We start from the raw sequence: 21197 nt of genomic DNA on the forward strand, positions 1-21197 counted from the left end.
TGTTGAAAAATCAACATAGGGGCGCCTGGGTGGCTCAGTCATTAAAAGTCTGCCTTTGGCTCATGGGATCGAGCCCCACATCAGGTTCCCTGCTCAGCGGGAAGCCTGCTTCTCCCTCTCCCACTCCCCCTGCTTGTGTTCCCTCTCTCACTGTGTCTCTGTCAAATAAATAAAAATCTTAAAAAAATATATCAACATATACTATAATTTCATAAAACTGATGGACTGTTCCAAAATCCCAAGGGTACTGAGGCTATTGATTTACTGACACATCAACTTACACAGACTTTTAAAAGGAAATACTGCCTTGAATTCATAAGACACCGTTCTCCAAGGAGCTCCAGAATTTCAAAAGGTTCATATTTATATTCTTTTTACGGAACAGGAAGCGGTGCGTGGCTATCAACCTCACTTTACATACAGTAAGAATGAACAAAACTAGTAGAACACCCAAAACAAAATCCAGGACTTAACCTGTCTTTTCCAATCTAAAATCTAACAGGTTAGTACTGCCTGCTGTCTCCAACCTACTGAAAAGTAAACATATCTGCCCAGTAAGAATATGTAAACTGGACAAGTGATATTAGAAATATTCAAACACATTTGGTTCCCCTTTCTCCCAATGTGTGGGAATTCCAGGACGATGCCTGAGGTCCCAGCTGAAGCTTGCCGCCGCACCAAACTGGGAGGCAGCCGCAACCTTCATGTGCCGCTCGGGGAGATCCCTGCACTATCTATGACCCTCAGTGGAGTTCCAGCCCAATGCCAGGTCTTTTCCTGCCTTGCTACACATACTGAAGGATTCAACCTAAATACAAATCATAAGAACCTTCTCCTTCCCTCTCTGTCCCCAGGAATGCAAAGACACTCCCTTCTCTGTGAGGCCCTTCCAAGAAGATCATACATAATGGAAGGATAAAGTGACCCCCTTTGCACAAGGAGACAACGGGACCACCCCAGGCTGTCCACAAAGGTCACAAGCCAGGAAAACGTGGCCAGAGTTCCCTCCTGGTGTGCTTGTTGTTCCGGACTGTGGGAACAAACAGCCGCCGCAGTGTGAAAGCCTTGGGTGAAAAGCCGCTTCACAATGTGGGTTTGCTGCTCCTACCGTCAGGGCGAAGTCTGTTCTTACGGCCCCCGTGTCCAGGGTAGCCCGTGGGACTTGCTTTGGCCAAAGGGACACCAGCTAAAGAGGTGACGCAAGCAGAGGTATGAAAGGTGTCTGTGCTCCTGAGCTTGGCCTCCCTTGCTCTGAGAACCCTTCTGTGTTACATGAACAAGCCTGGACCAGCCTCCCAGGGGCGAGAACCTGCAGAAAGGGAAGCTGCAGCAGGCACGGCCAGCCCAGCCGAGGCCCCAGACACAGGAGGGAGGCCATTCCAGATCACCTCGCCCCAGCCACGTCAGGCCAAATCTGGAACTACCAGCTGTCCCCAGAACCGCCAACAAATACAAAGGTGGCCATTTTAAGCTGCTAAGGTTCAGGGTAGTTTGTCCCACGGCGAAGGTGAACCAATACACTCAACTCTGAATTCCATTTCTGGAACTCTGGCTTTGCTTGCACACTTGAAGGAGTCCACAGAACCGGTCTGAGGCAGAAATGTAATGTGACACAAAGAAGGAAACGTTTTCGGGAGCTCCTTTAGGATCTCAGCAGTGCTTCTTCTGAAGCTTCTCGACACTTGTAGGTTGACCTCTAGGCATCTAACCCACAGAAACACTCACAGAGGGCACTGGATTTACGTATACCGATGGTCCCTGCGGCCGTACTTGGGATAACATGGGAGTGGAAAACATCTAACTAGCAATCATTAGAGGAAAGGATAATAACTTACGGTGTAAAATGAAACAAGAAAAAAGTGGTTACATGTTTTTCAAATAAGCTCTTTGACGAACCATCTTAGAGCCCGTATTCAACCAGCACGAATCTCACTCAGCAGTGAGGAGTCTGAGGTTTCCTCTGCAATCATTACTCAGGGCACCGGAGCCTGCTAGCCACACGTGAGACCTTCCCCAGAGTCACAAGGCATCCAGCAGGCAGCCAGAGCAGCCAGAGCCAAGGGCGGGAGATCCACAATTAACCCTTTATTTTAAATGCTCATACAGAATATAAAATAAAAATAAAATCCTCATACAGGGTGTCTGGGTGGCTCAGTCAGCTGAGCATCGACTTTTGGCTCAGGTCATGATCTCAGGGTCCTGGGATCGAGCCGCACGTCGGGCCCCCTGCTCAGCGGGGAGCCTGCTTCCCTCTCCCTCTGCAGAGTGAGGGGCAGAGCAGTGCTCTCCCATTCTCTCTCTCTCAAAAAGGAAAAAAAAAAATGCTCATCTAGTTATAACAAATTTCAACTTTTTTCCTACGTGGGCATTATTGATTTTTCAAAAATGTATTGCGGGGGGGGCAGGCACCTGCGTGGCTCAGTGGGTTAAGCCTCTGCCTTCGGCTCAGGTCATCATCTCAGGGTCCTGGGATCGAGCCCCACATCAGGCTCTCTGCTCAGCGGGGAGCCTGCTTCCTCCTCTCTCTCTCTCTGCCTCTCAGCCTACTTGTGATCTCTCTCTGTCAAATAAATAAATAAAATCTTAAAAAAAAAAAAAAAGTTTAAGGTGTCTGCCAGCCCATGGGGAGGCTTGGAGGTAGAACATCCCACGCCAGACCCCTGATGTCCTAAAGCTTCCGCTCTCTCCTTGGTCTTAACTGCTCCGTGTGCAGGTCTTGTCTCCCACCTGGACTGTAGGCTGCTAGAGGGAGCCACCATGTCCAGTTCCAGTGTCTCTATCTCTCAGAATTTAGCCAAGTTCAGGGGCACCTGGGTGGCACAGTCAGTTAAGCATCCAACTCCTGGTTTCAGCTCAGTTGTGATCTCCGGGTCATGAGATCGAGCCCTGTGTCAGGATCCATGCTCAGTGGGGAGTCTGCTTGGGATTCTTTCTCTCTCTCCTTCTCCCCCTCCTGCTCATGCTCTCTCTCTCAAATAAATAAATAAATCTTAAAAAAAATAATAAATTTAGTCCAGTTCAATCTAACCAGCAGGTAAAGAAAAAAAATAGAGCAAATTCATAAAATTCGTAGGTTAGGGGGTAACAGGTATGTTACAAAAGAACTCCCTTTGTAGAAAGATTCACTGAATAAGTTCTCCTAATATAAAAGATGGGCTTGATTTAGGAAAAGACCTCCCACCCCTCAACTTTTCCAGGAATCTGTGTACAGTGTGTACTCCATAAAATGCGGGAGGCTTTTCTTAACAGCCCTTGCTATCGAGTGAAGCAAAGCAAAGCAAAACTCAAAAGCGGTTGGGTTGTGAAGGCTCCTCTAGCTGCATCATGAATCCAGACATCTGTAAGAATTCTAGTTAGAGAGCACACCTTCCCGAAATCTAAGCCAGAGATGGCACAGCTGCAACGAAAGCTTTCTCACGCCCATGGGTTCAGCAGTCGCCTGGATGCGCACAGGTAGAGAGACAGAGCATCTAACGAGACGTCAGAGCCCAAGCAAACAGCAGAAGGGGCTGGGCCCTCACCTCGGGAATCAGCCGCCGCCTCTTCACGCCGGGGACAGAGTCAGGCTGGCCATCGCCACCCGGCTGCTTCCGCTTGCTGGAATCCTGGAGGGCAGTGAAGACGCAGTCCAGAGGGTGCTTCTCGGAGGACCTGGAGCTCACCGAGCAGTCCAGGGCAGCATCTTCGGCCGCTGTCTCCACTTTCACAGTGTTATTTTTTAGAACTGTGGCAGAGAAGAAACAGGGCTCAGCGGGAAAGACCACTGGGCCGCTCGGAGGTTAGCAGGGTTCCCTGAGCGACAGGCTGGGTGCGGGCTGCCCTCGACACTACCACTCAGATAATGAAGTCTAAGAACAACTAAACCGCGCTTTCCAACCTAGTGATCGCTGTCTTACCGCGTTAGTGCTAAGACAATAAAACCATGTTCAGAGAAATTTTTGCTCAAAACTGGTTTTAAAGTCCTTTTGGGGGGGGAAGACAGTAGATAGAAAGAAATAAATACCATCTCTGAAATGATATTTGTAAAAATAACTCCGGAAAGATACATAAGACACCTCTAGCAGGTGTATGGGTGGAGGGGGATGGGAACCAGGGGAGGGAGAAGTTCCACTGATGTTTCATTACGTAGCTTTTTATTTTTGAACCATGTAGTGTATGGCCTAATAAAAAAATACTAAGTTAAAAATATTTTTTAAAAAGAAGCATTTTTTTTTACCTTCTTCTACATCTTCACTGAATTCAGTTGAGTTCATCTTCTATTCCACTAAATGAAAAGACAAAGACAAAGTCTTGATTTATTGCTTGACTTACTTCTTAATTTTCCATACCCATGAGAAATTCCCTTACCCTCCCAACCCTGGCTCTGGGTCATGGAAGCTGAGCTGACACTGTTCCCTAACATCATGGAAAGCCGCATCCTCTGAGTTAGAAGCAGCCAGGCCTTCTGCGTACCCTCTGGGAGCGCTTCTCCAAAACTCCACGTGGGCAGAATGGGTCCTAAAGCATCGACTGAGTCACTTTCACACCGAGGGGGAACGTTATTTGAGAAAATCAAGTCTTAGAAAAGACCCAAGTTCAGATGATCTCCTGTCAGTCCCTGCTTTCTAAATTCCAGCCACAGACCGAAAAGGTGGACTAAGGATGTAGGGGGTGGCTCCTTGGGACACAAGCAGGTCACAGGACTGACTCCAGGTGCTCGTCCAAATGAAGACATGCTGTAAGTGGAAGTATACCCTGGATTTCAATGATGTAGCGGAGGGAAAAAAAAAAGTAAAATATCTAATCATACTTATGTTGATTACATGTTGACACAATAATGTCAGATTCACTGGGCTAAATAAAACTTTATTAAAATTAATTTCACCTTTTTTTTTTTAATGTAGCTACTAGAAAATCTGAAACTACTTAAGTGGCTTGCATTCTATTTTTATTGGATGGTGCTGGTCTAGCCCTTCCTTCCAAAGCAGGGAGAAGAGGCAGTGTGGGTTTTTAAAGCTCTGGAGCGCCACAGAATCTGGCCCAAACCCTTCTTTTTACTGATAAGGGAACAAGGTGGGGGGGGGGGCGGCGGGGAACAACGAGAGTAAGGGGCACTCTATGGGCTGCAAGGGTCAGGCGCGGAGCCCCTGACTCCCCTTGCCTGCGCCAGGATGGAACAGACACCATGATTAAAAGTAGCATTAAATCTCTGAGATTCCCCCAAACGACATAACAGCTTTCATAAACAGAATAAGGTGTACATGAGGCAGTAATGCTAGAAAAGAAGACACTGACGGCCTGTACTACTGACACTGAGTTGTGCTTCTCACAACTGATTAAGCCGACTGCAAATACTGAGTTTCCATTCTGATTAACCCTTTGAGGAGAGCAGGACTAAGAAGTATCTTCTCAGAAATTTCTAGAGAAACAGTGCTATCTACAAAGTCCAGTAAGCTACTCACCAAACAGCCATAGAATGGTGTGTGATTCTCAGTTTTAGTTGCGGGGGAAGCAAGAAAGAGGGAGTGAATCTAGGTAAACTATGCACACAGTTAACAGCCTCAAAATTCACTAATAATAGCAACATGCGTATGGTGCTTATGATGTGATGTGGTATCCTCAGAATGTCACAGTAACTTTATGACAGGCACAGTTCTTTCCATCTCTGTATTACTAATTTTCAGAGAAATGAATAAAAAATGTAAGATTTATCTGAAACTGCAATTACACTGAAAATAATTGCTATTTACCGAAGTATCTGTTATCTGAAAAATGTAACACACAAGATGGTATTGAGGGAAGATAATAAGTCCAATTCAAGGGTCAAGAGTACCAACGGTGAATTTCCATTGTATTGCAAGGGGAAAAACCCCACTTTTGACATCACCCCCCTGAGGGGCTGGGAGTAGTGAGGGCGGGTGGAGCACAGGCAGGCAGGCGAACCACAGTCTGCAAACAGCGAGGCAGCCCACACGGGGAGAAGTTCAAGTCCAGGCAGGGGAGCTTCATAAGGAAATGCACTGCGGGCCTTGCCTGATGCCAACGGCCCTGGGAGACCCCACCCCACGGTCACTGAAATCCAGAGCAGAGGTGAGAAGCAGCGAAACCGATGGGCAGGACTGAGTGAGTCTTAGAGAGGGCGCGGGGCGCGACACAGATGACTGGGGAGAAGGGTGGGAAAGGCAGGAGGCGGTGGATGGCTCACCGGGGGAGAGAAAGGGTCAAGGTGGAAGAAAAACCACAAAGACTCAAAGACGCTAAGCAGAGGACATTAAAAGGACAAGCAAATCCTGGAAGAAAACAGGTGTCGGTGAAAAAACACAGCAGGCAGAACCACAGCGCCCAGCAAGGCCAGCACAGTTATCTGCATGTTATCTGCCCAGCTGTTCCCGGAGAGCGGCAGGGAGCTGGGGAGGCAAGTGCTGGCACGGGCTGGGGATACCGCTGGGGCTCCGGCAGACCGGTAGGGCCTGCAGCCCAGTGCTGGGCGTACACTTGGCCGGGACGGGGGCTCAGGAGGCAGGAAGGGTGTTTTCTACGCCACACCGTGTGATATTAGCGCAGGCGTACAAGCACCTGGTGAGGAAAACGGTGAAGAGAACACACCTGGCCTCCTGCGGGGGTGGGGGGGGGCAGAAAGCCAAAAGCGGGGCTGGGAAGGCTCCCGGTGGCCCCCGTCCTGGGCACTCAAGACACCCAGAGGGCATCTGCTCTGGAACCAGTGTCACCTTAGACCAGTGACAGATGCTAGATTAGCAGGGGAAGTGACCCAGACCCCAGCACAGCGGGCCCCTTCCCTCCCAGCCAGAAAAGCCACCCCGCTCCATGGGAAACTGGGGAATTTCCCTTTGGCAAAGCCAGAAGAACCCACAACTGCATCTGACTGTGTGATGTGGACAGGAGTGAGGGTCCTCAACCAACACCGCAGCCCGCCCACCGCAAGCTGGATGCACCGGCCACGTCACCAACACTTCCATCTCGCCCCGAGCTCTCTGAATCCCAATTTTACCAATAAAGAAACCAAGGGCATTATTCCTTAAATTTGGACAATTCTTATTTGTCAACTCTACTCCAATGAAGAGAGAAAAAACTATATTTATAATATTTTGATTATGGAAACACAATAATTGCAAATGGAAGGGGGGGTGGGAAGGGAACACAGGGCAGGTAACTTGACCCAGGGTCACCAAGCTGATCGGTGGCAGAACTAGGATTCAAAACTAGCCTATGTCTCTCTCCAGTCAGCCCCCCGGGGCGGAAATCACAGAATCCTCATTCGTCCAGTAAGGTGGTTCTGGTGAACACGGGGGCCAGTTTCCAACCTTGCATCCTTCTGTCCAACAGCAGCTGGAACACCCAAATCTCCGTCTGTCTGCATGGAGCTACCTGGAAAATCTGTCTATTCCGTGCTTAGACACAGACTCCACAGGGCAGAAGAGATGTCCAGGGGGACTCCCAGCCTCCCTGTACTGACACAGTGATCACACAGTGGGAGAAAAGACAGGGACATCACATTGCCACCTCCACACATGGCTCCCTCCACTTCCTGTCATCTGCCCGGATGAAGGTCACAAGGCTGCCTGTCTGGGGTGGACACCGCGCGCCCAGAGGCCGAGCATGCCGCAGGAACTGTAGGTTATAGTTACCAACCACCATGGCTCCCGCCCCTGGGGCTTGCTCTCACCAGTCTCGCAAGTTGTGAGACCACCAAAGTATGTACCCACGTGTTCCTGAGAATCAGCTTTCTCCCCCAAGGGGTGGCTGTTCCATGTCCCCCAGAAACCCCAGGCCAAGCCCAAAGGAATGCTTAAACAAATGAGGGGAACAAAGGTCAATGAGACCCATGTAGCCTGCTGCTGCCTCTAACGAAAATATCGCAGGTTCTACAATGCCCATGACCTCTTGGAGGGGAACTCTCAAACAGGACCAATTTCCAGGGGTTAATTTAGTAACTGAAAATGCTCAGTTATTATTATTATTCTTTTAACCAAACATCCTAGGAAGCCTTAGGCTAAATGACTGTCATGGGTACAGAAAGGTTTAAATGTTGCAGAGCTCGTAAGAGTATATATGATTTTATTAAAATGCCTAATAGTCTCAATCCTTCTGCACGGAGCGAGACAGACAATGTTCAATTTTCCATGCAGGGCACACAGGCGGGGGAAGATTAGAATGTCATCAGAAAAGCCTTCCGTTTACAAAAAGCACAAAAGGGAGGGTAATCCCAAACGTTCAGAAATAACAAGATGCTTTAGTCACTCAAATATCAAATTACAAAGGCTAAGTTGCTTAAATTGGCTACATAAATGCAGTCACTGGCAGGGCTCCCTCCATGCCTCCTGCTGAAATGCGCCTAAATCTGATGCCTGAGTATCAGCAAGCTCCTGCCTCTGGCGGGAAGAAAGTCTGGGAGGAGGGACGACAGGGGAGGCAGACGGTGAGAATCACTCATGGGGCTGAGAAAGAATCAGTTCTCAGAGATGCCACAAAGAAATGGAAACGTTGAAAAGATTTACAAATTACAGGTCAATGTCTATTTTTGGAGTTCATTTTAAGAAGGGAAGATGCTTAGGGTCTTTTTTTTCTTTTTTGACTAGAAAACGCACACACAAGAAAGAAAATTCAGAAAGTATAAAAAGGAGATTTGGGGGCACCTGGGTAGCTCAGTGGGTTAAAGCCTCTGCCTTCGGCTCAGGTCATGATCTCAGGGTCCTGGGATGGAGCCCCACATCGGGCTCTCTGCTCAGCAGGGAGCCTGCTTCCCTTCATCTCTCTCTGCCTGCCTCTCTGCCTACTTGTGATCTCGCTCTGTCAAATAAATAAATAAAATCTTATAAATAAATAAGTTAATTAATTAATTAATTAATTAATTTTTAAAAAGATTTGTTTTAAAAGTCCACTGTCGGGCACCTGGGTGGCTCAGTGGGTTGAGCGTCTGCCTTTGGCTCAGGTCAGTGATCTCAAGGTCCTGGGATCGAGTCCTGCCGGCGGGAGTCAGCTCCCCCGCTGCTCTTCTCCAACTCGTTCTCTCAGTCTCTCTCTTAAATGAATAAATAAAATCTTAAAAAAAAAAAAAAAAGTCCACTGTCTCTCCCCACCCCCTCCGTCCCCAGTCACTCTCTGAGAGGCAACGATGTCCGTTTTCTCGTGCATCCTTGCACAGAATGTTCAGGGTCAGCGGCTCTCAGAGCATGAACCGTGTCCAGCAGTTGCCAGCACTGGCTCGTCCCCGCATGCACAGCCTGTGCGTCCCTCCCCAGCTCCAGGCGGACTGACACCCTGGAAATGGGCACTTTTTTTTTTTTGACAGATCACAAGTAGGCAGAGAGGCAGGAAGAGAGAGAGAGGAGGAGGCAGGCTCCCTGCTGAGCAGAAAGCCCCATGTGAGGCTCGATCCCAGGACCCTGAGATCATGACCTGAGCTGAAGGCAGAGGCTTTAACCACTGAGCCACCCAGGCGCCCCGAAATGGGCACTTTTAAAAACAGCTTTTTTTTCCTCTTTTTGGGGAACCACTTTACAAGTATATTCAAGACCTTTCAAGGGTTCTATGAGATGAAAAGTGTTTTTATAACACTGAGGTATTTTTGCCCCTTTTCTCTCATAGACGTGTAGGAGAGCTTTCCAGACACTCCATGAAGCGTTATTTTGTGAAAGACTGACTACAGAGGCAACCAGGAAAATTCAGCTGCCTTCTATTGAGCCGGATATTAAAGAGAGATGCAAGAATGTAAATAACACAGGGGCACCTGGCTGGCTCAGTTGGCAGAGCCTGCAACTCTTGATCTCAGGGTGGTGAGTTCAAGCCCTACATTGGGTGTAGAAATTACTTAAAAAAAAAAAAAATCTTAAAAAAATAAAAAAGAATGTAAACAATACCAATCTTTTCACTAACATTTTTTGGGGGGCTGGGGGAATAATTACCTTTCATTAAAATACTACTGACACTACCTTGTAGTGGACTTATTATGGTTGTTTTTAAATAAATTTAAAAATATTTAGGGGCGCCTGGGTAGCTCAGTGGGTTAAAGCCTCTGCCTTCGGCTCAGGTCATGATCCCAGGGTCCTGGGATCGAGCCCCACATGGGGTTCTCTGCTCGGCAGGGAGCCTGCTTCCTCCTCTCTCTCTGCCTACCTGTGATCTCCATCTGTCAAATAAATAAATAAAATCTTTTTTAAAAAATTTCAACACCTTTCCATTTTAATTTCTTTTTAAAAATTTTTTAAAGATTTTTATTGATTCATTTATTTAGAGACAGAACATGCAAGCAGGGAGGAGACTCAGAAGGAGAGAGAGAATCCCAAACAGCCTCTGACGTAAGCATGGAGTTTGGCGTCGGGCTCAACTGCACAACCTGGAGATGATGACCAGAGCTGGTTGTCCCCGACACTCCACAAACCGAGTGAGCCACCCAGGCACCCCTCTGTTTTAATGTCTAACACCGTAAATACTGACAGATATAACCATATAAACTAAGGCTCTTTGGGGTCTTAATAATTTTTAAGCATATAGAGATGCTGAAACTGGAAGGTTTAAGATCCTGCTCCTTGTTTTTTCATTTAATAGATCATAGAAATTTCTCTATCATTTCTTTTTTTTTAGTTTGCGTTTCCCCCAGAAACAGACTGGGAGACAGGGCTCCAGAGTAGTTTCTCTGGGAGGAGACAGTCAAGGTCACGGTAACAGGCTTCCTTCCGTGGGGGAAGGCGTTCCCTGTCTGCGGGCGGTGCTGAGGGCACCAGCAGGGGAGTCCGAGAGGCCGGCCAGGCTGCCCTGCCGATCCCTTCCGACTCCTCACCTCACTGTCCCGTGCTCTGCGCCCTTGGCAGACAATCAACAGAAACAATAGCTTACGCCGTGTAGAAACTAACTGCCCCAGCAATCCTATGAGGTAGAGACTCTTGTTAGTCTCATTTTACACATTAGGAAACTGAGGCACAGTTTGAGAGACAAAAGGGACCTCAGAGGTGATCTCCTTTCATAGGTACGGGATCCAAGGCTCAGAAAGGCTGGGAACATGCTGAGGCCTCCCTGCCCAGTACTCGAGTGACCACACCCCCCCACTGCGCACCAGAGCTGCTGGTGCCAGTGTGGGGACCGTCCTCTGTGCAGGGGGTGACCGACCAGACAGCTGACTTACAAGGACTGATCACAACCAACAGAAGCAGGGATGGAGGGCCCAGAGGATGAAGATGGGACTCTGGGAACCTCTGTCGGAGGGGAAGATGGGTAAACAGCGTGAGATAAAAGTAACAGGAAGGAAAGAGCACTCAGAACCCCAAGGTTAGGAGATATTACATTAGGGTTTCTATAACAACCATAACTCAAATCCAGTAAACACAGGCTGCCTGCCACAGCTATGCAGAAGACCACCAACGCTTACAATTTTGTGACCTGGATATAAATAATTTTAAGCTCTGGTATGTACTTAATCAGACTTTTTTCTTTGGAGGGAAGAAATAACACTATTCTAGGGGGAAAAGAAATCTACTTTGAAAATAACTTTGTCGGGATTCCTGGGTGGCTCAGTGGGTTAAGCCTCTGCCTTCGGCTCAGGTCATGATCTCAGGTTCCTGGGATTGAGCCCTACATCGGGCTCCCTGCTCAGCAGGGAACCTGCTTCGCCCTCGCGTGCGCATACAAGCACACGCGCGCGCACACACACACACACACCCCCACCGCTTGCCTCTCTGCCTACTTGTTTCTCTGTCAAACAAATAAATAAAATCTTTAAAAAAATAATAACTTTGTCAGTGCTTAGATGGGCAAATCTTGATCTTCCTCATCACTTTGAGCTTATAAGGACCTTTAACCAAATCTTGGTCCTTTACGGAGTCTCCCACCCTTGACAGTCACGATACACAGTGGCCACACTAGGCTGAGGGCAGAGGCTCTCAGGTTAAGCACAGGGAGGAAATCCTGGTGCAGAAGCCCTCCGCAGCCCTGAGCTGTTATTACGCACTGATCAATTTCACAAAAAGCTGCAGAGAAAGTAGGAGGCATCAAACTGAAAGGGACCTAGATTGAGATCCCCGTTGATCACTATCGTTATTTCCATTATACAAAGTTAGGAAGTCAACTTCAACACATTTTCTCAACGCGTGAATTCGAAAACCTCTATTGACAGAAAGAGCTGAGCATTAAATTATGTGTAAAGATTCAAAATCAATTGTTCATTACAGGGCTATCCAGTCAATAATAACCTACTTCAAAGTTTGCTGGGGATATGTCAACTGCATAATTAAAAAATGCCATAAAGGAGCTGGAAGGAAATATGCCAAAATGTTAATTACCTCCAATTAGGGGATTATGGATTACTTTTTTCCCTTAATATTTCCTTCTTCTTTCCAAATACTCTACAGTGGGCATGCAACTCTTTGAAAATGAAAAAATATTTTAAAATTAAAAATAATTAGTATTACAATATGAATATAGAACAGAGCCAGGCCATGGTCCCACTTAAGCCCACAGACAGCAACATAATCATTATGTAAAATCAAATCATTCAACTTTTAAACATTTAAAATATGGATAATCTAAGAAACAATGTAACAACTGACAAACTAGGAAAGGCCTTTCATTTCATATCTTTCTCTGAATTATTGCCTCTGAAAGTCAAAAATGCTCCTCAGTATGGGGAGAAAGAGAGATCAGAAAAAGTCTCAGCTCATAAACCTGGGTATGAATAAGAAGGTGAAGAGATTGGTTTTTGAACCATCAGGAAATGTCATTTCCTGGTGGGTACATCATAGGCTCTATCAGTGCATTTGCCTATTCTTGAAGGATTTTCAAAATAAGGCAAATTTCATGGCAGGAAAAAATAAAACAAAAACAAACAAACAAAAGAGAGCAAGACTTCTGGATCAGGGATGGAAGGCGGGGTCACCGGAGGGTTTGTGGCTGGCCCAAAGCTTAACAACTTGCCAGGGCAGAGGCCTTGCTTTCTGGGTCTCTGTATTCTGAATGACCACTGTTCAACGTGGTCCTTTCTTCAGGGTTCTCTTGTGGTGTCTGGGAGATGTTCTGACCCGCCTCTGGGGCCCTCCTTCCCTGACTCCTCAAAACTGGCCCTAGCTGGGCAAGCAGAGGCCTGCTCTGAGGAGCCTGGCTCCTGGGTTAAGCAGCAGGAGGTAGTGGGGAGAGGGACGGTCAGGAGGTCTGCGGACCTGAGGAATGGCTGGACCACAGAAAAAGGAAGGTGTGGTGAGGTGACTGGTTCAAGTGGGCAATAAGGAGTCACACAGAATCTGTCGTGGGGAATTATCGTGGAGAGCTGAAGACAAGACCACAGTAAGGGAAGGAGGGGTCATCTGGTGTGGTGATTCCTTGCCAATGCCCACTGCCTTCCCAGGGTCATGGAGCTCTTCCCTAAGTGTCCCACACGTGTCCAAGGGACAAAGTTCTCCAGTGCTGCTCAGAGGGGGCTAGGAGTGGCCAGGGGTCTTCTCATCAAGTTCTTTCCAGAGAACCTGTGCTCATGAGAGGGCAGCCAGAGCAGTCCCCTTGGTGAGAGCAGTGTGATGCTAATCTGAGGCACCGGGGGCTTGTGGCTGGCCAGGACTCACCCAGGACCAGCAGCAGGCCCTGAAATGGGAAGTACTTGGGCTTCCTGAAACCTCGAGGTTCAAATCCCAGCCAGCTGACTCAGGATTCTAGCCCACTAAATCGGAAACGTCCACTGAACTTAGCACCGGCCACCGGGCTGAGGTACGGTCCAGGAAGACGGGGCCCAGCAGCCCTGACCTCACGCCATGCGGCGGGGGCAGATCTTCCTCCTTCCCAAGTCACGTTCTCAAATGCAAAGTGAGGCAAACTCTCACCACAGGAAGGGCTGCTGGAGAACGGGAGCCCCAGAAGAGCACTGTGTTTAGAACCTGGGCACCAGGGAGCTGGGGACTGTGCCGGTTGCCACATGCAAGGGGTAAAGCGGGGAAAACACGCTCGGACCATTACTGAGAAAACATACTCGGGATTTCAAAAAGGTAAAGACCTAACAAAAACTCACCTCATCCTTTTCACAACTGCCACAACTCATCTGACTTTGTGATACTTCTCTGTCATATCGATTTTAAAAATTAAGCAGAGAAAAGGAGGACAGCAGCTCACGTTCTGGAAGGCCGGCTGGCAGTCTGTTCCCCAGGTGAACCCACACCATCCTCGAAAGAGCCCTCTGACTTTGCAGGCAGAGAACCACGGAGGGCAGCGGTCTGTGCCTCACAGAGAGCAGGGCCCCAGGTGGTCTCCGGGGCCTCACTCCAGCCTTCCAGAAGAGCCTGAGGAGTGGGGCATGAGTGCGCCACGCTGCTTCCTCCCTTCCCGCCGAGCACCCATTTGTAGGTGGGCTCTGGTGCAGAAGTCACCTGGTCCACGGGCCCCTTGGACAGCCCGGGATCCGGGCTCTGGACCACCAGAACAATGATGAGTGCAGCTGATCTTGAAGAAAATCGAGAAAAACCTACCGAACTTCAGGGTCAGAAAGAATTGGGTTAAAACCCTGGCCCCCCTACTGTTCAGCTTATTAACACGGGGCAAATGGCTTCCCCACCCTCGGTTCTTTCTTCTGTAAAATGGAGTCGAACACACTACCCTACCTAAGGAATTCTTGTGAAAATTACAAAAGAGAAAGTGACTGGCACATGGCACCTAGTAAACGTTATCCATTTTAAGGCTTTTTTAAATAACAAGATTTTCAGGGCACCTGGGTGGCTCAGTGGGTTAAGCCTCTGTCTTCGGCTCAGGTCATGATCTCAGGGTCCTGGGATGGAGTCCCACATCGGGTTCTCTGCTCAGCAGGGAGCCTGCTTCCCCCACCCCCCGCCTGTCAAATAAATAAATAAAATCTTTAAAATAAATATTTTCAAAGTCATTGTAATACTGGATAGTTCTTAAAACTACAAAATTAAGTAATATGACAAAGCGTTCGACAGTTTAGTGACTTTTCTTGTAAACGAAAGAAACGAAACAAACTGGAAGGGGGTGAAATCAAATAAAATGCTCTCCCTAAGGACAGAAAGAATGTTCCCATGCCATCTGCTCTTGCGGGGCGCGGGGCTCTGCGTTTACGGGATCAGCTGGGAGTCCCGCGGCTCTCGGAACCCGGCCCTCTTGGCACTGGCATCCCGCCCCTGGGACTTGTAGGACATGTTTGCAATTTGTTTTTATTTTTAGACACATCTGCAAATGCAGTTTGAAAAATACCAGTCCTCACAAAAAAAAAACAGGGCAATTTTCCCCCGAGTTTTCGAAAGCTGTAATTGTGGCTGCCTTCCTTACTCCGTTGGAGAACCACCGCATCTTCCAGCAAGGCCAAGCGCGACCTCCGCCCGGCAGGCTGCCCGCCTGCGAGCTGCTGTCTTACCCTTCAGACTGTCTTGTCTGAACCCGAGGAAGCACAATGTCCTCCTCCTCAGCTAAGCCACACTCTCAAAGCCTTCCTGAGGCCAAGAGAGGCTACCTTCCAAAGACATCAATGGGGAAAGGCGCCGGACTTGTAACTTTAATCTTGGTACCCAGAAGCTGGGGCTCGAGGAGGGAAAAAGGGCCAGCACACCCTATCAGTCACCCATGTGACTGCCTGACTGTACAGTGGTGACTAATTTTCCTAGGAGGTACAAGCTGAGTTTCCTCTGTACTTCCCACTTTTTCGGAGTACGTCGTCTTGTGACCACATGAGCTAATTAGAGTTGGGGCACAGTCGGCTGTAAACACCTCCCCCACCCCCATGCCTCCAACCTTCCCATCATTACTAGCTCGGTGCTCAAACCGACATTCCCCAACACATCCCCAGGACAGACCGGGCGGGGGGGGGGGGTGCCCTGACGGGCTCAGTTGGAAGAGCATGCGACTCTCGATCTCGGGGTTGTGAGCTCCACGTGAGGTATGGAGATTACTTATATAAATAAAAACATGAAAAAAAAAAAAAGGCCAATGAGTAATTTATTCAAATTTAGCAATCAATGCAATTGCAGACACTGATGCAACTGTGTTTCACTGGCCACTGATAACCCAATAGGAGAGGGGAGAGCAGGGCCATTGGTAGAGAACAAAGAACTGAGAGGGCTGATTTTAAATACAACGTGTTTCAAGTTGCGTTGAATAGGAGGGTGGGCATGCTACCAGGTGAGCTGCTCAGAAAACCCGCGGCTGGTTTGTAACACATCAGATCATTCGGTGACTAACATGCTCCCAGAGAAACAGCGCCTCTCCTCTTTGACCCCCGGGAGGCCGGAGGCCTGAGGCCAAGCACGCAGCACTCTTAGCACGACACGTGGGGGTCATGTGTGGCGAATTGTTCCAGAAGCCCTAAGAGCCCGGAGCTGAAATAATGTTGCAAGAAATACCGGAGCATCAGAAGGGACAAGAACAACTGTCCAATCTGGAGGGGGAAAGAAATAGCAAAAGCGAACGATGCTCACAAAGCGCTTTATAAAATACCCCATTTGGAGGGCACGTGTGTTGTGACTCTAAATTTCATTTTAAAAAATTGTCACACGGTAAGATTCACTCTCTGGGGGGGAAAGGTACACAGTTCCATGAAAAAGAACATGCGTATACACCCCTGTAACCACCAAGGGGGAGGAGGCAGAAAAGTTCCATCAGCCAGAAGATTAATTCTGCAAATAATTCCCCCAAACTTACATTAGCCAATAAGGGGCTAATGAATAATAAGGGAGGCCACCATAATTCACCACCTGTCATCACAACCAGGTGCCAGGGGAAAAAAGGCTACATCCCAGCCTCCCATCCACTAACACCAAGTTATTTTTGCTGCTTGGCTAGCAATCTTCATGTGTTTCTACATTATACAATTTTGCGGTATTTAAAAGACACATCCCCAGATTTTTCATCACGGTGTCAATTCAATTCATAAAAGCTTCTTGTTTCCTTCCTCATTGCTTCAGGGGCTTTTTAGCTTGAAAAAGTGGCAGGTGGGACATTCTGCAGGAGATTAAATTTTCACCTCAGCAAATCTGTCAGGGTTGATTCTAATTTTTCCCTTCCTAATTATTAAACATTCTGCAGTTCCTCTGCTCATGTAAAGGATGTTCTGGAAGGGCACCACCAAAAGGGGCAGTACTAATTAAGTGTGGGCAACGCAGTACCCTCTAATAGGTTACTGGGATGAAGATCTTGTCTATTAGGTCCTAACTGCTCTCTGTTCTTTGCTGGAACTACTGCTGTGTGCGCGGTGGGGGAAGGGAAGGGCATAAAACTTTTCTGTTCAATGTCCTGTATGGTGATATGAAACCATGAACTGGGGACGGATGATTAAACAAAACAGAACAAAAACCAAGGGGGCTGGGGTACGGATTAACAGAAGAATCTCCTCCATCCCTCTCTCACATACCCAGCAAGCCAGAGTGCTCACTTCCTTGCCTCAGTTTCCTGCAGCCACAGCTTTCTGCCACGGTGAACAGTCAAAAGTCACTTTAAGAAGTTGAACATTACCAACTGCGAGGTGCTTATTAGCTCTATTCCGTGCCCCCTCGTCTGGTTAGCCTTTGCGTGTACAATTCTTCCAGCCGGGCCACCTGGGCAATCAAACTCTCTCACCCCCGTAAAAACACCTTGTAAAAAACTAAGCCGCGACACACAAGGCCCTCACCAGCGTTGCAGCACAGCTCACCGACAAGGCGAGGGCAAAGTCTGCGTGGGAACCCGAGTTTACAATAAAGAGGGAAAGGGGGCGGGCGGTCACGAGGAGCGCCGAGCGCCCTGTGCTGCAGCTTCGCGGCCGGCCGGGAAGGCCCCGCGCCAGGCCGGGTGCACACCCAGGGCGCCGGGCCCGCCTCCAGCTCCTGGGCAGCGGGAACCGCGAACCGCGCCGTGGACAGCGGGGAAGGGAGCGCTGCGCCCCCTGGCGGCGGGGCCCTTCCCTGTCCGCTCCGGCGGCCACCACCGCCGCCGCCGGCCTGCCTAGCTCCATTTGCAGACTCCGGAGGCAGCGTCCCTCCGAACGGGGGCTCCTCCGGCCTCCAGCTCCCCGCTCGGCATCTCCCTCCAGTCCCCGCCCCCTGCTCCTGCTCTGACACCCCCTTGTACACGCCGAGCCGTGCCCCGCCGCAGCCCGGCCGAGCGCGAGCGCCGAGCCCACCGCGGGCTCCGCAGAGCCTTCCGGCGGCCCCGGCCGCTCCATCGCAGCGCCAGGCGGGGGTGCGGGGCCCGCGCACGGCGCGAGTGGGGCGGGCGGGCGGCGGCGGCGCGGACCGTTCCACTCCGCGCTCCCCCCGCCCCCGCGCAGCGCGCGTGCTCCCCGGAACGCCATGGAGCCGCCGCGTTCGGAGCGGGCACAAAGGGGCGCGCGGCACAATGGGCGCGGCGAGCCCGTGGGCGCTGGGCGCCCGCTTGGGCGGCTCGGCCCTGCGCGGGGGTGGGCGCTCCTCCCGGCGGGCGCGCTCAGGGCAGCCCCCCTTCGCGTCCCCTCCCCTGCTCCCGCCCCCACCCCGGCATGGATGTTGCAGCCACTCGCCCGTCCGTCTTGCCCCGGAGCCGCCACCGCGCGGCCGGCTTAATCCGCCCCGCACTTACCTGGGACGCGAGTTGTGTACTTTGCAGAGCGGGCCCGCGCCGAGTTTGGGCGCCACGTGGGGGGGGTGGGGGAGCGCGGGGCCGGGGAGTGGGGGCCGCGCGCGGAGGGCCTGGCCGGGGCGGCCCGGGGAGTTGCTGGGGGCGGCGGGAGGGCGCCGTGTATTTTCCCCTCTCTTTGTGTGTGTCCGTGCGCTGCGCTCTCGCGTGACGTGACGGGACTCCGTGTGTCATTTCCGCACAAGGACACAGGAGCCCCCGCTGCAGTGGAACCACAACCCCTCCGCCCCCACCCCTGGCCCGCCCCTCCCCCTCAGCGGGGCACACGCGGGACCGGCGGCGGCGCTCGGGCGTGAACGGCCGCGGCGGGGAGCTGGGGCGCGCACTCCGGGGACCCGGGCGGCCCTGCGCGCTCGTCCAGCGCCGCGCCGCTCCACGTGGGCCCGCGCCGGCGGCTCGCGGCGGGGGGCGGCGGCCGCGCAACCCACGGCGAGCCCGGGCAGCGCTGCCTAACAATGTCCCCTGCACGTCGTGTGCTCTCCCCCCGCGAGTCATCGCTCTGAAACGTGGTTGCTCAGCCCCGAGGAGTTTGACCTGAAAAGCCTCTTTTTCCACTTTTTTTTTTTTTTTTCTTCCGCGGGACGGCGACTGTTGCGGGTCGTCTCCTCCCCTCGCGCCCGCGTCTCTCCCCAGTTTTTGGCATCCCGGTCGTGGCCCCGCAACCCCCCACCCCGGGCGGGTGTTCCCGCGCCGCGATCCGCACAAAGACCTCGGGGCGCCGGGACCCGGGTGGCCCCCGGGGCCCCCGCGAAGCCGGCATGGAGTCCGGCGGGGCGCGGGAGAGCGACCCCGGCGCTGGGAAACGCAGGCTCTGGCCACTCCCCCGGCAGGGTGGCCGCCCTCTGTTGTGAGCCGGAGCTGAAAGTCACCCTTCTACTTGGAACCCGAAGTTTTGAGGTTTGAGGCTACAGAGCAAGACATTCAGAAGTGCGCGCGCTCGCAGACCCACATGCCACCGACAAACCCACGGGGTATCTGCGCCGAGCGCTTAAAATAGAAGGACACGAGTCACCAGTTCAATAAAGCCTGATTCTTCCTACTCCTAACTCCCGGACTGTAGATTCCAAGTTGATAAATACGAAACCTACCCCTCGGGTATTTTCTTAAGTCTCAGTGACTTGAAGGGGTGTGGCGTGTGAAGGTCAGGGAAGCCCAATCCAACAGTTAAACCACGTTTACATTTTAGGCAAACAATGAGAATGTAGATTTTTTTTTTAAACCTTTAATTTGCCGGTCGGAGTAAATATAAAAAGAAAAATGCAAATGATCCCATCTGCTGCTCACAGCTGACTGGCTGCGGGAGCGAGCCATGTGGCCCAGCCCTGCGCGGTCCGTGAATAGGTAGAATAGATTTTAAAAGAAGGCATATGCTGGCTCCTTGCTGCCCAGTTGCGGGGAGGGTTTGAATGAACGTATAGGTCTGGATTACCGTATCCTCCGGACCCCTCCCGTTGGGAATTTAGTAATTATGCAAGTTCTTTCCCTTCGGGTTTGAAATCAAAAGGCGCTCGGTTATCTAAGACCTTTGAGGAACTACGTGGAACATTCTGGAGGCTGCATTTGGATAGCCCATTTTGAGAAGTCAGTACTAATTGCTATGCAAAATTAGCAAGCCTCGGGGAGAACCGAGCTCTGCATCCAGGGGGTGCTTTTATAAAAGAATCTATACGTGCTCAGTGTCATTCAAAACAGGATGATGAAAAGAATGGGGCCGAGATAGCAGCCCTTCAAATTCAAAAGACTTGAGACGCCCTATCTACATTTAAAATAGGGCGGAGGGAGGAAGGGAGGAGGACCGCTTGGGGGAGAATGGTTAATTTATACATTCCCAGAAGACGGAATGGAGGCGCTTCGGTTTCTGCCGGGAACTTGACTTTTACACTCGCACATTAAATAACATGTATAATACGGAATATCGCTTGACTCACTTAACAGATACAGCAGTTTTAGTCTCACCTTCAATTTAATGTGACAGTTAGAATTAGAATTTAAAGAGTATAAATTGCATTTCATTAGTTCAGTTTTCTAGGATTTCCCAGTAGAAGAGTTAGGAAGAGTTAAGAGTAGCATTTAAGCTCGCTTTGCATTTTTAAACCACTTTGCAGAAGTGGTTTAAAAATGTAAAATGACCTTGTTACATTTTTACAAAGGGGATTAGATGAGATAGGTGTTGTGAAGATCTATAGCTTTAGCCGGCCCTCTACAGTAACAACTGAGGTGTTTAGGGAGAAATTAAATAATAAAACAATTGAAATAAAAATAGAAACCAACATTTCCTTGTGTTTGAAACCAAGGATTTTGTCAAATATAGTAGTTTTGTTAATAAATAGCATCTCAGGCGAGCAGCATGCTTACCTGACCGCTGACTTTTTAAAACATCTTAGAGAAATGTGACCTTGAATATTATTATAAATGACACATCTTAATTTGCATAACTGGATCAATCTACTTAACAAAGCTGTTCATTCCAAATAAGTTATTAACAAAATGGAAATCATTGCTATCTAGGAAATGACCTACCTTCAAATGGTTTTGTATGCTCTTTTTGTTTTGTTTCATAAGGGAAAATAGTATATGAAGTTGAAGGTAACAGCCAAAGCTGCATTGGAATAGTTTTATCTAACTTGTATTTT

General features: G+C 49.8%; 1 protein-coding gene across 1 annotated transcript in view; it reads right to left on the reverse strand.

Moving 5' to 3' along the window:
* BEND3 (BEN domain containing 3) overlaps window positions 1-18626 on the reverse strand; it is a 29355-nt gene extending 10729 nt beyond the window's left edge. The window contains exons 1-3 of the mRNA XM_032858247.1: window positions 18508-18626; window positions 4217-4264; window positions 3522-3724 (exon numbers count right to left, since the gene is read on the reverse strand). Coding sequence (XP_032714138.1) covers window positions 3522-3724; window positions 4217-4253 — 240 coding nt within the window. The 5' untranslated portion in view covers window positions 4254-4264; window positions 18508-18626. The remainder of the gene's footprint in view (window positions 1-3521; window positions 3725-4216; window positions 4265-18507) is intronic.
* Window positions 18627-21197: the final 2571 nt, after the last annotated feature.

Source organism: Lontra canadensis, unplaced genomic scaffold (assembly GCF_010015895.1).
Source record: "Lontra canadensis isolate GAN:19392208 unplaced genomic scaffold, GSC_riverotter_1.0 scaffold14, whole genome shotgun sequence".
In the NCBI taxonomy this organism is placed as follows: domain Eukaryota; kingdom Metazoa; phylum Chordata; class Mammalia; order Carnivora; family Mustelidae; genus Lontra; species Lontra canadensis.